Source organism: Sceloporus undulatus, chromosome 2 (assembly GCF_019175285.1).
Source record: "Sceloporus undulatus isolate JIND9_A2432 ecotype Alabama chromosome 2, SceUnd_v1.1, whole genome shotgun sequence".
NCBI classification, from domain to species: domain Eukaryota; kingdom Metazoa; phylum Chordata; class Lepidosauria; order Squamata; family Phrynosomatidae; genus Sceloporus; species Sceloporus undulatus.
Genome location: NC_056523.1, coordinates 241,358,693 through 241,376,250, shown reverse-complemented (window position 1 = coordinate 241,376,250; position 17,558 = coordinate 241,358,693). Strand labels below are relative to the sequence as shown.

The window sequence follows — 17,558 nt, the reverse complement described above, 5'->3', positions numbered from 1 at the left end:
AAGGAAATAATATTGTTCAAATTAGGACAGTTTTATTTAAGTAAATTAAATATTTAATTCAAAGCATGTCTAACTTTTACACATAAAAAACATGGGAAGAGAAGGTGAAGGTGAGATCAGGGCCCCCAAGTCTTGTGACTCCATTGAGCAACTCTTGCACACCCTGGAGATCCTACCCCACAGTCTGAGAACCACTGGTGTAGTGGTTTGAATATTGGACTAAGACTCTGGGAGGCCAGGGTCTGAATTCCCAGTCAGCCATGGAAAACCATGTGGTGATCTTGGGCAAGTCACACTCTCTTAGCCTCAGAAGAGGGCAAGGGCAACCCCCCCCTGAACAAATCTTGTAAGAAAACCCTGTGACGGGTTCACCTTAGGGTCGCCTTAAGTAAAAAATGAGTTGAAGGCACACAACAAGTCCTGCTTCTTTAAGCTCTCATATGTCAGATGTTTACCAAGAATTTAGTGCCAAAACATGTCATGTAGGAATAGGAGCTCAATCTAAATCTCTCCATATTGAGCTTTAAAAATTAATACAAATACAATAAATTATTTTCAAATACTAAGTGGCGTATAGCACATCTAATTTTTCAACATTAAAAAACCTGAAGAGTGGGCTCATGGATCGGATGCAATCAGATATGCAAGCTAGTTTTTGAAGGACAGGCAACAACTTGTTGTTTCCTCTGTGTCTTTCCATCCCTAAAATCTGAAGTCTAGAGAAAGAGCACTTTCAGGAGAGTCCAACATAATCTCTCAACAGAAAATAGAATAGGGATGCAAACCTCACATCTTGCTGAGTGCCGCTTTTATCTGTTTACGAACAAGATATGTACACTGTGGTGTTAGTCATGGAAAAGGATTTGTTGCAATCTATTTTTAACCCTTGTCCTCTCGACACCCTGTAGTATGCACCTTCTTCTAGCTCTACATTGTTATAGATACCTTTGATGTTAAAGCTTCTCCAATCTGCTACACCCATTTTCCTGTTTCCCATATTGCCTCTTTCCTGACTCCTGAAGTCTTGGCAACCCATATCATTCCCCTTCTATCTTTCTACACCATTACAGGTCTTTGTCACATTTTCTTTGTTTCCCAGCCCTTTGTCTACCTTCCAGATATCTGGACTCCCATCTCTCCCTGTTTCTCACCTCCAGTCTCAGCTTTTGTTCTGTTCCCACTCCTCATTTTTATTCTTCTTGGAAGAATTTGGTAGCAACAGTATTAACCTCTCTGCCTCTCCTCTAGCAAGACACACCAATGAAAATGCCTTAGACAGATAATCAGCAGAGTTAGCTACCAGTAATCATCAGAAAAAAACTAGTGCGAGTTCCACAAAAGCAACGACACAGAAAATAGTAAAAGTAACTTTTGAATTTCCTCAGGGAATGGGAAGCAAGAAAAAGAGCCAGACTACTATAAAAGAGATGACAAGAGATTGAAAAGAGCATTTGATTTATTTTCTTCTCTCTGAAGCCTTGGAAAAGCCCTAACAGAGATTCTGACAGTCCTATGTCTCACATACAAGTTTTACCTTTAAGTGTTGTTGTTGCTGTTCTGTGCCTTCAAGTCATTTCCAACTTGTGGCAACCCTAACACAAACCTATCATGGCATTTTCTTGTCAAGATTTGTTCAGAGGTTTGTCATTGCCTTCATCTGAGCCTGAAAGCATGTGACTGCCCAAGGTCACCTAATGAGTTTCATGGCCAAGCTGGAAATCGAACCCTGGTCTCTAGAGTCACAGTCCAACACTGAAAGTACATAACAAATAATAGGCAAATCACTTTTTTCTGAAGCCTGGAATTACATCATGCCTAAGAGTAATATGATGAAATTATCGTGTCTTATTAATGACAAAGCTAGTTTGAAATCCTTCTTAGAATCTCTCAAACACTAACTCTTAGCAGAATGGTAGTTGTTTTCATACTTTTCATGTACTACAATCACACTGGCCAAAATTGAACACAGATGAAACTGAACACAGGCTGGAACCTGTGTCAGGAAGAAAGCTCCTCATTGCAACTTTTTAGACAGGCCACACAAAATCTCAGCCAACCAATTTGTACTAATCTGTAGCACAGGACTTTAACACAGGTAGGCTATTTCACATACAATACCTTGGGAGTTCCATGCCACAGGCAATGCATGGCTACTCTGGCTCCATCATGTGTGTGTGCCAAGTAGATTACCGCTTCTCTAATTGCTTCAATCATTTCCTAGACATAAAGAACCATAATTTTAAGGAGAGGATCTTAAGAAGGTTAGTCACACACATTGGCTATCCTTGGTTTACTTTGGTAAAGGAGCCCTAGCAATGCACTGGTACTGCAGCCATTCACAGCTACAAGGTTGCGAGTTCGATCCCAGAAAGGGCTCCAGGGTCCACTCAGCCTTGCATCCTTCTGTAGGTCACTAAAATGAGTACCCAGCTTCTTGGGGGCAATTAGCTAACATACTACAAACTGTTAGGTAGTGCTTAAGTGCACTGATAAGCAGTATAGAAATGTACTTTGCTATCCTTCTTACCACAGCCTTGTGTACTACACCAAATCACAGATGGCTTTCCAGCCATATAGGTTTATAAAGGGGTACTGGAGAGAAAGGAAATCAACAGTTCTGGTGGAAGCAATAGGGTGCACCAGAAGGAGCCCACTGAATCCTGACCAATGTCTACAACAGTATGAACAATATTATGTTGAACAGATCTGTAACTAGCAATAGCAAGACAACAGAAGACAATTGGCATTGTTTTCTGTAGAGGAAAATATTTCAGATTTCTAGCAACCAATATCATGTTTACAACAGAAAGACAATGTAGGAGTTTGCCATTTGTAACCATTAGCATATGACCAGTATTGTTCTATTCCCTGTTGTCATCATTAAGCTGACAGGACTTGCACATCACTGAAAACAACGCAAGAAAGACGATATCCATACTTAGGTGGCCATCAGAGTTATGTTGTCAATTCCTCGCCCATGAAACAGGCTGCACAGAACTTGCACCCATGCTTCCTTAGTTGAAGAAGTATGTTTATTGTTTTGACTGAAGACAGCCAATGCACATTTGACCCACATCTCTGCAGTTTATTAATGAACATCGGGGGGGGGGGGGGGGGGGGGGAGGGGGGGGAATCTAGATCATGGAAAACTGTAACAACTTAAAGCCATTATACTAGTACTTACAGATCTCTGTTTAGGGAGTGCATGAGTAAAAAAGTCCAAAAAAACTTTATGTACCAAAGAATGCTTTATTACAGCCTCTCTGTAAGATGAAAAGGAGGAAAAAAAGGAAACTTTAAATTTGTATTTACAGAATAATGTAAAACACTGATATACAAAAGCACATGGAATTGAGCTAGAGGACTGAGGTTGTTGTTTGCTGGTATATTTTAGATGACTGTCAAGTACCAAAACTGTGGTGAACAAAATGTTTGGCTGAATTTGGAACATAATATTTCTGTCTGTGTGCCAGAAGAGAAATACTATGGAGAAGCACTAGGCACTTTTGTTCTAAACAAACACTGGTCTTCTCACAATCCTGACAAAGGGGCACATTATTAAACACATAAGCATAAGTCAGCTGGTTAAGAAAAATAATTCTGTTTCCAGTATTTTAAATATCATTGCTTACATCCTGTTACTGAGTTATGATAGCCTATTTCCAATTTACTCTATTGTAATCCACTTGTTTGGGTTGTGTGGAGGATGAAATTCTTTACAGACTGCAATGACCAAAATCTCTCCCCAAACCCATCTTTTAAGCCAGTGGTCCCTAAACTGTGCCCTTTAAGAGATTTTGGATTTCAGCTCCCAGAAGCTTCAGCCATGTTGGCCAATAGTCTGGGATTCTGGGACCTGAAGTCCAAAATGCCTTTAAGAACATTGTTCAGGGACCACTGCTTTACGCGATGCAACCACCCACTGTGGCCATTTCCACCTTGTTGGAGAATTGGGATGGTCCTGAGAGATGCATCCAGCTATTTTACAGTAGCTGGGCTGGTTGCAAGAATGTCATTTGCAGGGTCTTCCCAGACCTGCAGAGGTCCTAGTGGCCCAGTTACAAGAAACTAGGTGGATAGACCATACATATATTTCAGAATGCAGAATCCCAACCCAGAGTTTCACAATTATTCCTACACATATAATGCTAAAAAGGATTCAAGAATACACTTTAAGCCAAGCTGTTCTTACTTCTGAGCCATTGGAGTAAGGATCTGTTTCATCTCCTCCAGAATGGCCTCTTGCTTTTCTGGTTGAGCCGCTAACACTGCATTCAAGGTTGGGTGCTCTGATGACTAAAGTGAAGAAAATTCACCACAAATCGTTTTAATGACATTAAAATTATAGGAGACAGAGAATACAAAAAAACTAACCACATCATAAAGCATTTCTCCAATTCCACCTGTAGTCATATATTCCTAAATCTGGTACTGTGACTTCACTATGTCTAATTCATGGAGCTGCTACAAATACAGGACTTCTGATAAATACAGGCTTCCTGATTCAGCAGTGCTGGGGACAAATTCCACTTGTACACCTTCAAGAACACAGTGGGGACTGCCTCTAGAACTGCATTGTACTGAAAAGGCTACACTTATTTCCAACAGCATTCCCAACTGCGCAGGTCCAAATTAGGTCACAGTAAACTAAGCCATATTATGTAAACATGTTTGGAAACCTGATATAATTTGAAGGAAGAATTAGTGGAACTCATAAAATTTAACCTCTATTCATATACAGTTTTTAACAGGTTAGAATAGCAGGTATGAAAATTTGTTACATTCACCTTGTTAGCTACCATTTCCAAAGGTATGGTGTCTAATTAATGTGTAAAATGGAATTCCAGTTAATTGGTCTCTCATTTTAAAAAGCCACAAGGCATGATCTTTAGTTCTTCAAGAATATGATACAGAACATAATGAGAACAGACTTTAACTAAAAACACATTAGTATTCCTTATTTCAAAGGTTCTGAAAGAACTTCATTAAGCCTTATTTTTATAGATATCAGAATGGCTATATTCCTGAACACTACAATTCCCAATAAATTGACTTCCAGTTGAATGGCAACCAATTATTACTTTTTAGGTCTTTAAAGTTGACAATTTTCATTAACAGTGGAGGGATATATATACCATTTCAAACTAAAAGCAAATGTAAAAAATATGAGGAAACCAACACTTCACAGTAAATGATGAAGTACATTTAAAGGTGATCTCTATCTCTGTCAGACTTTGCGAACCCAATGTACAGTTGTCCCTCCTAACTCGCGTATCTCAGATCTGCGACCTTGGTAATCTACAGAGGGGCGACCTCCACTATTTTTAATGGGGCACGCCACTGCTCGCACACAAGCACGCGCCCCATTCAAGCCAATGAGGCTTGAATATGCATGAGCCTCTGTTTTCATGGGGAAGAACGGATCCCCTGAGAAAACAGAGGGCCAACTCTATTTATTTTCTGCCAATGAGGGTTAGTATTCCAAGTTTCATATCAGACAAATTAAAACTGAGACAGGCCTTTAAAGATGGCCTCCACCATTAAGGCTTAGTAAAGCTGTGCTTTAGTGGGGGATAAAGTAGGATATTTTCACATTCCAGTACATTTCTAAAGTGGCTAGCTTTTACACAAAAGTATACAGTATATGCATTTGGAATAATAGGGCACGTCTACTCTGCAGAAATAATGCAGTTTGACACTTTAACTGCCATGGCTCCATTCTACATAATCCTAGGATTTGTAGTTTTAACACCCCTTAAAATGGTGTCAAAATGCATTATTTCTATGGTGTAGATGCACTCATAAACAACAGTTCTAATGAAACTACTGAGATGTTAATTAGAATCACATGAATCAGATTTTTAAAACAGAAGAATTTATAGTCTTCACAGTTGCAGTTAGTTCCTGCAAAATACCTCCCTCTGCACAGAGAGAAGAGTAGGATAGTACTCCAAGAAGGGGCCTAGAGAGCAGGATGAAACTGTATTTACTTGTGGGATAAAGCACATAGGTATCTGTGATGATACCTATAGAATACAGGCACATAAGCATTCATGTCAGGGTTCCTGCTCTGAAAATAAATTGGTATATTTTCTTTTCATGTTTGTCTGCTTTCTCTTTCCCTAACTCTTTGTATTTCTACATATTAGATCATGTGGGCAAGAGTTACAAACTACTTGTACTGTAACAAGAAAGCTGTTTCAGGATATCACCTTGTAGACTTGGAAGGTATTCCCATAAAGCTCCTCTGTCAACATGTTTCTTTGCTCCAAAATGGCTTTGTCATTGTATGCATATTCCACCACAGCAGATGCCTCAGCATGGCGCAGCATCTTTCTCACCTCCCCTTTAAAGCTTTTGATGATTTCTGCAATTTGTGGCTTTGTTCTGTTCCAGGAATAAGTGAGCAGCAACAATAATCAGGGGGAAAAAAGCAGACCAGACTAGTTAAGTATTGCACATTTTTATCTGATCTACACACACACACACACACATACTGCTGCATCTCAATATAAACAGGTCTTAACTACAGGTTTATCACAGAGTGACATGTATTTGTCCATTTTGGCTCCTTTTAGCGGCCAACCATTATTTGTTTGTTTCTTGATAGCCACATGCCCTCTACTCCAGAGTTCTCTGACTTGTGCACTAAACTTTATGGAAAAGTGAAGTCAGTTTCCCCAAACTGGCTGGAAATTAAAAGAAGCCAAAGAGAATATATGCAATGAAGATCATGCAAGGGTAAATATTGTTTTATAGCAAGGATGGGCAACTGTGGGAAGCTAGAGGGCTGCATTAGCACCTTAGGAGACCTTGGAGAGCTGCACTTCTGAATAGGAAATTCATTTATGTTTTGTATACAATGTATACACACAGCCAGAAGATAATTTTATACATAACATTTTAAATAATTTGTGCATGAAATAAAAGTTTGTGTACACTGAACCATCAGAAAGCAAAGGTATATCTATTTTGGCCACCCATGTGGTCGATTTTGGAGTATTTCAGATTTTGGCATTCCAGATAAGTGATACTCAACATGTAAAAAAAGAAAGTGATTGGAAGTCACTTCTTCTTTACTTCTTGTTTCGTAAAAAAGGACCTCCCTGGCCCTGTAATGGTGATAGGGAAAACGTATAAAAGGGCCCCTACACCCCTTAGAAGGGGGCATTTTGTTGTAGACTATTTTTTACCATGGGGGGGGGGTCCTGTGGTCCACAAAAATGGCCCTGGAGTTGCCCACAAATTGTATTTTATACACCCTTATTTATAGAAAGAATCTGTTCAAAGAAACAGTATCAAACTCACATTGCTAACTGAACTACAACAGCTAATGTCATTACTAGGAGAAGAGACATTATAAATTCAGTATTCATGTAAATCAAACCAATATTTTGGTTACTTGTAGCAGATATAAGTAGCAATAAAGAGAGTACTGAAAAGCATGTTAAAAGCAGAAAATGGTAAGGAGACAAGCTGCATGTGATCTGAGATGGTAAACTGTTTATTTGTTTAAAAAGCCCAAGGTGTTTCAGCCTCAATGACAAAAGGCCTTCTTCAGGGACCTTCGGCAGAATTCACTGGAGTTGAAAACACTCTCCAAAACACAGGACCATTGAGTATAATCATATCATACCATAAACAAACACTTGATCATCCCAGAATGTGTATAGCTTGTCTCCTTACCATTTTCAGATATAAATAGCAGCCAGATGCAAGGAGGAGAATAAAGCATTTTCCTTGTCTTACTGAGCAACAGTACTTTGAATAAAAAAACATAGCCATTGTCCCAACAGGACCACATGCCTATTCTATCAAATCCAGTTTTAATCATCTTGACCACCCTACTTCGATACAGGTTAGATAGTGAACAAACAACTTGTAGTCCAAAAACCTTAATGGTCATGTACATGTTTGTAGCTAGGCATCTTAAGTCTAACATTTCATCTTCTACATGTCAACTCCCCATCGCATGTCTGGTTATCTCAAACTGAAAATAATCATGCAGGCAAAACAAGAACCAAGTATATGGTTATGCAAGGTACCTACCCATAGATAAGAAGTTTCTTCACAATATTTCTAGAATATTTGGATTTGCTTAGTTCAGTGAAACTCTCTGTGGAATGAAAAATCTCAGTGAGATGCAATGACAACAATGAAGCAATATGCAAATAAAAGCTATATATCTAAAAATTATACCTTTTAATTCTTCAAATACTTCTTGTCTTTGCTTTTCATTGCCATACTGAATGTAACACTGGATGACACGGGTTGAATCATGAGCAAACGCCATCTATGGAGATAAATCAATCAATTTATCCATGTTGTTTAGATGGTATTACATTTTATGCATTTATCCTAATACATAAAACTATAGTTATATTTCTGAATTGAGAGTACAGCTGAAGATCTAAAGACAATACATAAAACATGTATAATACAACAAGCAATGTGGTGCTTAAGAACAGTTTAGCCTGAGGCAAGAAATAAACAAATTTGAAGAAAATTGATCTGTTTTCCAATAATTACTGTGCATGGTAACCAAAAATTATCTTTACAATTTCAATTCTGTATACAACTGAAATTTTAAAGGTAATTTTTGGACACCCTGCATTTGGCATTCCTAGCATTATTGAACCAATGCATGTAGTACATATATCTGTTATAAACTTGTTTGAAACATAGTAGGAAATTTCTTATAAGCCCCTCCCCCATAAAAAAATTTATAGGATGCACTTTGATGCAAGAATTAATTGTCAAATACAGGACAGCAAATTAGTATAACCCAGGTAAATAGGCTTTTCCACCTTCTTGTTTGCCAGAATGCTACTAGCTTTTATGAAATCAGTAACCTAAATGAAATTTGATTGAAAAGAAAGAGAGTACTTTGCAGTGGTAGGGGAATTGGAGTCATTGGTGAAAAGAGACCACTTATGGGCTCAAAATGTTTGGAGTTAACAAACATTAAAACTCTGACTACATGTCACAGTCTGTTGCATCTGCTGAAAAGCTGTCCTTCCAGGTTGGAAACATTCAATATGTACACAAATGTGCAACAGTATGTGATCCAGGCTCCAACAGAAGGGAATACAGTGGTGCCTCGGGATACGAAATGATCGCGTTACGAAATTTCCGGGATACGAAAAAGTCGGATTGGCAAAAACTGTTTCGGGTTACGAAATTCATTTCGGCGCGAAATTCAAATGCTGCTATAGGCTTTCCAGTGCTAACGGAGTATTTGGGTTACGAAATTTTCGGGTTACGAAAGGAATGGCGGAACGAATTAATTTCGTATCCCGAGGCACCACTGTATGTGGAAAATGGCAAAGGAGGTAGAAGTAACTTCTGCTTGCTAAAGGCAGCTTTCTGGATCCCTGCCACAATCATATGGAGTAGGGCAGTACTACCTCTGAATTGCTCATTGCCCTTTTGTTTGTCCAGAAACATCAAGAGACTAAACATGCACTTTTACCATTATTTAGAAACATTTTTTAAAAATTCAAGTATTTTCTTAATTGTTAACAGTTTGTTTTTTTACATTTGATCATCTTACATTTTTAATTTTCCCACGAAGTAGCTCCTGAAGTTCACTTAACAGCTTGTCACGTTTTGCTTTGTCACAGTCTTTCCTATGAAAATAAGTAGTTCCAGGGTTAAGCCAACATTTCCCCTTCACAACTGAATCGCTTTGAACTGAAAGAAGCCTCTTGGCTTCTTACATTAGGAAACCATTTTAATATCTTTAAGAAGTGTGGTCAATAAAAAATTAATATATATGAGCAGTCTAAAGATTCCAAATACAGTCATCCCTCTGTTTGTGCAGACTCGGAATCCATGTCCCTCGATTATGTGTGAGGGGCAAACAGAGGGAGATAAAATAGGGCACATGCCCACTGGGGACGCGCCACCATTCAAACCAGTGGGGCTTGAATATTGGCAGATTTCCATTTTTTTAAAAAAAATTTTGCAATTTATCTTTATTTTATTGTATTTTGAAGGCATCTTTGACATAAGAAGATTTCCATTTTCATAGGAGGAGAGATCTGGAACAGATCCCGCACAAAAATGGAGGGGCAACTGATCTTTGCAATCGAGGATGATTCTGGAAAAACACACACTCCAGGTAGAAAAGCTAACAGTCAAATATATTGAAGATACAATATGGCATACTCTTTCATTTCAACTCTTGTCTAATGACAAGATAAGGCCTCAGTTAAATTCAGTTAAAGGGATCTGAATCTGAGTTTCCAATAGTCCAGCTAAATATTCAAGAGATCTGTAAGACAAATGGGTGTATCCACATTGCAGAAATAAAGCAGTTTAACATCACTTTAACTGTCATGACTCTATCCTACAGAATCCTGGGATCGGCAGCTTGGTGAGGTACCGGAGCATTCTGACTGACCAGGCTGAATACCAAAAGAAACTACTAATCCCAGAATTCCACAGGATGGAGCCATGACAGTTAAAGTGATGTCAAACTACTTTATTTTTGCAGAGAGGAAGAACTGCAGTATTTCAGGAAGTTCAGCTCAGAGTTTACCTTTTGGTTCAGTTTCCCTTGCATTACAGTATTTTTATCTTATATTTAAAAAATTCATTGACATGTTTGCTGATTATCAGTAACAAAAATGCTCACTTAATATGTCAACCTATATCCTTAATTTTATAATCCAGCTTTATAATACGAGAGTTAGCAATTCTACAAGTGCACTATAGTGAAAGGTAGAATTATTTTTTCCTCCAAAAGAGAAAATCCAGATATAGTAGTGTGCTGCAGAAAATAAAATTGAAGTCATTTATTACCGCCGGAGTGTTTCCCAAATCTGTTTTCCTTTAAGCACTGCCTCATAGTTGGCTCTGTCATTCAGCTGTCGGCTCTGCTTCAGCTCCTTCTTTTTCTTCTTGATGTCATCCCACTTAGGCTTCTTAGGCTGCAACCCTGATGATAAAAATTAAAATAGACTGTTATGTAGCACACTCATCAGCATTAACTGGTTGATTAACATAATGCCATTTGTTTGATGCTGAATATTCTGCATATGGGATCATATCCAACACCAAGTCATTTCTAACTAATTCTTATTAATTTTGCTTCGGCTTTCTATTTTAGCAATGTCAGCCTTGAGCAAAGAAGGTGACAGCTTATTTTGAAAATCATGCCGATTAGTCTATCTAGCCCAGCATGGTCTATTCTGACATAGGCAGATTATCTGCCACAGCTCTTCCACCCAAGCATTTTAACTGCAAAGGTTAAACAAAACATAAAAAACCCAGGCATCTCTGGCATACAAAACAAGTACTCTTGCCATTGCATTTGTGGTGCTTGTATCATCGCCATATTAGAGCCATAGTTTTGCCTAAGAAAACTTCACAAAGGATGATATTGACTTGAAATCTGAACGTTAAGCATATAGCAACAAGCCACAACCTTAGAGTAGAATAGGCTGGGTGAGGCAGGAATCAGCCATGAAGTTGCACAGCAATCTCTGCACCCTCCACAGTCCCACACTGATTGGAAGACTTGGGATCTGCTAATTTTATTATTAACCTGAGCATATTTATTCCCCTCCCCACTTCATTCATGTGCATTCACCATTGTAGTATAGAAGGGGAAAATTACAATACTCTGGATTCTGGTTCCTGTCTAGTTGAAATGCTTGGAGCATCCTAGTTTAGCAGTAACCAAAGCATCATGCTCCTCATCCATCTGCATGCAGAAAAGAGCAGCAGGGAGTTTCCTCAGCAAGGGAAAGGTAGGAGTGTGGTAACTAGCATTTTTTATTTTCACTATCAATATTCTAATCACTAGGATGTATTGAAATCACTAGGACTCAAAGAATAAGATCAAGAACAACGTGAATGCACAGTATGATCAAAATGTTATTGTAGTCACTCATGAACAAATGACAAAGTGGGGGGGGGGAGTAAAACAGTGTTAAAAATAAGCAATAATGAAAGAGAAAATAATAAAAACGCATAATATTTTTGAGAGTACATGAAAAATTAGTGGCTTACCATAGTGGCTTACTGTATATACTTGACCATAAGTCAACCTCATGTATAAGTCAGGGGCAGGTTTGGGGTCAAAATTATATGCCCTGTGGATAGGTCTAGGGTAAAACTTAGGGTCTCAGCACCCTTCCTCCATCTTCCACAAACCGGCTGTCCCCTCAGGAGACAGTTGGGCTGGGGAAGAAGCTTGAAGGGAGAGCGCCTGCCTTTCCTCCATCTCCGTAGTCAGCTGTCCTCTCAGGAAGGCTTGCCCTCCTTCCTCCTCTCCACCCTGGCATCCTCCAAGGGGCAGCCAGGCTGAGGCTTGGGGGGGGAGCTTGCCCTCCATCCTCCTACCCACCCTGGCTGTCCTCTGAGGAGCAGCCAGACTGAGGACAAGGTTTGAGAGACAAGCTCTTGCCCTGCCTCGTTTTCCACAGCCCGGCTGTCCCTTCGGGATACAGCCAGGTGGGGAAGAGAGTATTACCATATTGACTCATGTATCACAAAAAAGCAGGTCCTTCACCTGGCACCAAAAAGACCACAAAGAGGTTAACAGGCAAACCTTTCTGGGGAGGCTTTTTTATTCCAGGACTACCCAGCTGGAATAGATCTAGATCAGGATGGGCAATTGTTTATTGATGCCACTTTCTCAAGAAGTATGAAAAAGAAAAGGCTAGGACCACTCCTTTTCTCAATGAAGCATTTACAGCCTCCTTAGCTAAAACCACCAAGCATGAAACAGTGAAATTCCAGAGGAACTTGTCAAAGAGGGGATATTTAGAGTCTTCATCTGCTTCATGCTAATCTGGCTGCACTTTTTCCCTCTGTGCTGCTTGACTGAAAACCCAACAGGCCTGGTAGGTGTACCTAACCCTGAAAATATTTGATGTCAAATATAGATGTCGATCAGTTGGGGGCAGGATTCCACACCCTTTGCAGCTTGCAAAAGCATCCCTTCTGACTTTAATGTTATAGTATTCCACCCCCACCAACACACGCACAGAAGAGCCCTTGAAGCTGTATCTCCTTTTCAGGCACACTGATTTCTGGATTCAGGCATTCTTTTTAAAAAAATGCATCTCAAAAGAGTAACATCCAACTGCTATGCAAAAGGACTTTTTTATGAACACATCTTTAAGAGGAAAAAAAATCTTACCTCCTTCTTTGTCATCTTGAAGTTTGCGTTTCCTGGATAACTTTTCTAAGAGTTGTTTACTCTTGAATTGTTTTGTACCTGTTTTACCAGGTTTTTTGTTTCCTCTCTCAAATTTCTTGGATTTAAATTTGGGTTTGCCTTCTTCACCTTCTTTTTTATTGAACCTCTCTGCAGGATCAAGATTTCAGCATTAAAGAAAAAAGATTAAACAGTAATATATGTATTGGTATCTAAGATTATTCTCTCCTCGCCCCTATCCAGCCATGATATTTTAATTCAGGATTTCTTCTTACCTTCACCATAAATTAAATTCAAATGGACTTGAGTAGTACAATTCATACTGTATTTCTGAAATTCCTAGTGACAAGTAATATTTTTCATCATAAGGAACACACAGTACATAAAAGCCTTTGTGTGCAAGTATCCTCATGTGAGCCTGTTGGTTTTCACTATGTTTTCTGGAGTTTTGTGGTGGCATGAAGAGATGAATGCATCTACATAGCTATTAACCAAATTAATGCTATAATTTTGTATATTTCAATAAGCTAAATATTGTATCATTTCCTTTTTAGGGATAAATCCCCTGACTTTTAAAACATCCAGGTAGCATTTCAAATGGAAACAACTTTTTTTCCTATATTCTGCTCAATCATCCAGTTTGCCTTCAATATTATGTACTATTTATGTAGGTTTGCTCTGGGATAATGATAAATCAGAAACAACTTCAAGCCACAACAACAACAACAACATTAATTGTCTCAGCTGTATATCAACCCAACCTGGCAATTTCCAGATATTCTGGATTATAATTCCCATGAGTCTAGCATTGCTGGTGCTTAAGAATTAAGGAAGCAATGCTCCAAAATATCTGGGGAGCACCAGACTGGGGAAGACTGTCTTATCTTTGATTGGTCTTACCATTATTCTTTTTAAACTTCTTTCTACCGCCGCCTGCTTTCCCACCTTGTCCTATGAACTTCCTTTTACCTTTGGCTTCCATTTGGTTAGTGCTGCAAAACACAAAAGATAATAGTGATTCGTTGTGAATATTATATCACTATATTATGTACTTCTTTATCTACTGATCATGAAAGAAAGGCCTCTCTTGAGCTATGGGGGAGGACATTACAATTTTGGGCCTCTGAAGTTCTACCAATGTAGATCCCCCCAAGTCCTGAGAGTTGCACAGTTTGCTGTAAACTAAAACAGGAAGTCAACAATCCATTTCAAATATCTGAGTTTAGATTTATTGTGAATACATGCCCCATCTTCCTTTGTAAGAATTTGGCATCAAAACTACTAATGAACAAATGGTGTTTGACAAAGGGTGTACAGTGTGTAGGGAATATAAACGTTTGTCACATCAGATCAGCATGAGAAGCAGATGAAGAAGCCAACAAAATATACTGATTCTCCTATGATAAAAATAGAAAAATAGAAATAAAGGGGTGTACAGATTGTCATGCTATTTAGTTTCTTCATTATATAAACAACACCACTGAGAACTCAAGACAATAACTTGGCAGCACTAATGCCCTGTACTATATGCCCTTTGGAATATATTTTCATACTAATATTTGAAACTTTAAATGGTTTGGAATCGTGTTTTGTATGCCCACTGTGACAAATATGTACACAAACATACCTGTAATCATAGTAATTTCATAGAACTTGGTGAGTCTACATGCTGTAAATGCCTTTCTCACAACCCTAGCATTATGCATTTACACATGCCTCTAATAATGTCTCCTCCCTTTGTTCCTGGCAGGATTTGGATTTCTGATACGCTTTCTCGTCTATCCCTCTGGAAAGATTGCTCTGCAATGTTACACCAACATGTTTACTACCCTGGCAATGATCTGTGTCACAGCGGCAGCCAAAAAGCAAGGAAACAACCAATGCTGTTTGATCTGCCAGTGCTGTCGGCTTCTTGCCAATGGACACACTGTTTGGAGGAATTCTAGGAGCTGTGGTTTAAAAAAGTAACTGTGGAACAACCGCCACAGTCCATTTATGTGTGATTACATTTGCTTTTCACAAGGCTGAGAGAGAACTGTTGTACTCTACCCTAAGCCTTAAGGTACATCTGCATTTGAAGAAAAATAATTATTTTAAAATAAATTAAATAATTAACTGGAGATACATCTGCACTGCAGAAATAATCAAGTTTGACACTACTTTAACTGTCACGGCTTAATTCTATGGAGTTCTGGGATTTTTCTGACTGACTCCAGGAGGAAATGCAGGGCAGTGGGTCTATATGACACAGAACAAAATTAAGACTAGCATGGTGTTCCCCCCCCCCCCCCCCCACCTATAGCCCTCCATTCTGACAAGAGGCAGCTGTTCACATGTGCATCCTCTGTACAATGTGGTGCAGTGGCTATTAGCAAGAGTTGCTTGTTCCTGAAGTCAGAAGACGATGCTCAGCCCTGAGCACAAGGCTGAGTGCCTCATTCTAACCTCAGAGCAACTGGCTTGCAGTGGTGGCAGCCAGGATGCATTATAAGCAACTGCCCAGCATCAGAACTGAGAGCTCAGGATCTTCCGGGAAGATCCAGAGTAAGTGATGAGTTTTAAAAAGTTATTATAAGGGGGTTATACCTCTTATCTGGAATGCATTATAAACAGCTACCCAACATTAGAACTGAGAGCTCAGGATCTTCCAGGAAGATGCGGAGCAAGTGGTGAGTTTTTAAAAAGTCACTATAAGAGGGTTATACCCCTGTACTGGTGCTAAATGTGATGGACATTGTCTGCACTGTTCACACCAGAACCAGGATTTTGGCTGTACATCGTCCACACTCCCCACTGAGAGGACGGGAGAGCACATTTTATTTGGCAGGTCGTGCTCAGAAGGTTTTGTGGCTGTAAACTGCAGCAGCAGCAACAGAATACTTAGAATCATAGAATCATAGAGTTGGAAGAGACCGCAAGGGCCATCCTGTCCAACCCCTTGCCATGCAGGAAATCCAGATCAAAGCATCGTCGACAGATGGCCATCCAGCCTCTGTTTGAAAACCTCCAAGGAGGGAGACTCAACTACACCTCCTGGGCAGTTTGTTCCACTGTTGAACAGCGCTTACTGTCAGGAAGTTCTTCCTAATGTTCAGGTGGAATCTCTTTTCCTGCAGCTTGCATCCATTGCTCCTGGTCCTGTTCTCTGGAGCAGCAGAAAACAAGCTCGCTCCCTCCTCAATATGACATCCCTTCAAGTATTTAAATAGGGCTATCATATCACCTCTTAACCTTCTCTTCTCCAGGCTAAACATCCCCAGCTCCCTGAGTCGTTCCTCATAGGGCAAGGTTTCCAGACCTTTCACCATTTTAGTCGCCCTCCTTTGGACACGCTCCAAACTTAGTGTTAGTCCAGAAAGAGACCAATAATAATAGCAATAATAACAATCACGTCCGCACAACACTGCTTGCATCATAAGAATATTTAAATATTCCCACACAGCAGGGTTTACTTTAAACTTTTTGTCCTACTGCACAACTATCTTGAAACACAAGAAATCTTTTGTCCTGATCAATATATTGCTAGCAGACGGTGGGTATTGATCAGATGGCAAACAAAACAACAGCTACTGCCTTTTTACAGCAGGTGCTATTCAATCTCCTGGGAAGGCACTCATTCTCCAGACAAATAGATTTCTGTAACAATATGGGAAGGAAACCAAAGAAGAAAATAGAGGCACTAATTGCAGATATCCTCAGAAGAGAAAGCCTGAAACTGAACACTGCTAACTCCCTGGATGCATCTGCACTGACCAGAGAACAACAACAACAACATTGCTAAGGATTCTGTATGGGATGAAAGGAGGTGGATGGCGGGGGCCCTATGGAGTCAGTCCACTTGTGTCCTCACTGAACACAATAAACAACCATCACAACCTCCACAACTGATAAGAGTAGACACACTCCTGGCCCCTCAGCCCCGAAAGAGAGAGACACACACTCCTCCATCCCAGCTATACTCACACTCTCAGGGTCCCCACGTGTTCCCACTTCCTCTCTTTGCTTTGCCCCGTGGGCTGACGGGAGTTTTGGCGCCGCGACAGTGTCGCAAAGAAGCCGCCGTAAAGCCAAGGAGTCGCGCCGCTTTCGACTCAACGTTCGGTCCTTCCTGGAGGACCGAAAGGGACCCACCATAGAGATTGGAAGATAGACCGGTCTCCTCCCATTCGGCTCTCGGTGCTGCAGAGAACCAGCGAGAGCGGGCGGAGAAGGTTATGCGCATGGAATTCCCTCAGCTTTAGTTTGGTGCGCAGAGGTAGAAAGTGTAGAATTAAACGCGGCTCTCGGCTTCCGGGTTCATTTTGAGGTGTGGGAGGGAATAAGAGATCCTTTTTTACAAGAGGTCCCTTTAATGTACTGGTCCCCAAACTGTGCCCTTTGACAGTTT

At 39.9% G+C, this 17,558-nt stretch overlaps 1 protein-coding gene across 4 annotated transcripts in view; it reads right to left on the bottom strand.

Annotated features, from left to right (window-relative positions):
* PUM3 (pumilio RNA binding family member 3) overlaps positions 1–17,352 on the bottom strand; it is a 38,990-nt gene extending 21,638 nt beyond the window's left edge. Inside the window, exons 1-11 of one of the 4 annotated variants that reach the window (XM_042452542.1) lie at positions 17,303–17,352; positions 14,072–14,163; positions 13,154–13,321; positions 10,807–10,942; positions 9,554–9,629; positions 8,200–8,293; positions 8,050–8,116; positions 6,213–6,387; positions 4,193–4,296; positions 3,185–3,263; positions 2,119–2,217 (exon numbers count right to left, since the gene is read on the bottom strand). In XM_042452542.1, coding sequence (XP_042308476.1) covers positions 2,119–2,217; positions 3,185–3,263; positions 4,193–4,296; positions 6,213–6,387; positions 8,050–8,116; positions 8,200–8,293; positions 9,554–9,629; positions 10,807–10,942; positions 13,154–13,321; positions 14,072–14,163; positions 17,303–17,337 — 1,125 coding nt within the window. In that variant the 5' untranslated portion in view covers positions 17,338–17,352. The other 3 variants (XM_042452544.1, XM_042452546.1, XM_042452545.1) reach the window with 3 other exon arrangements.
* Between the last annotated feature and the right edge of the window lie 206 nt (positions 17,353–17,558).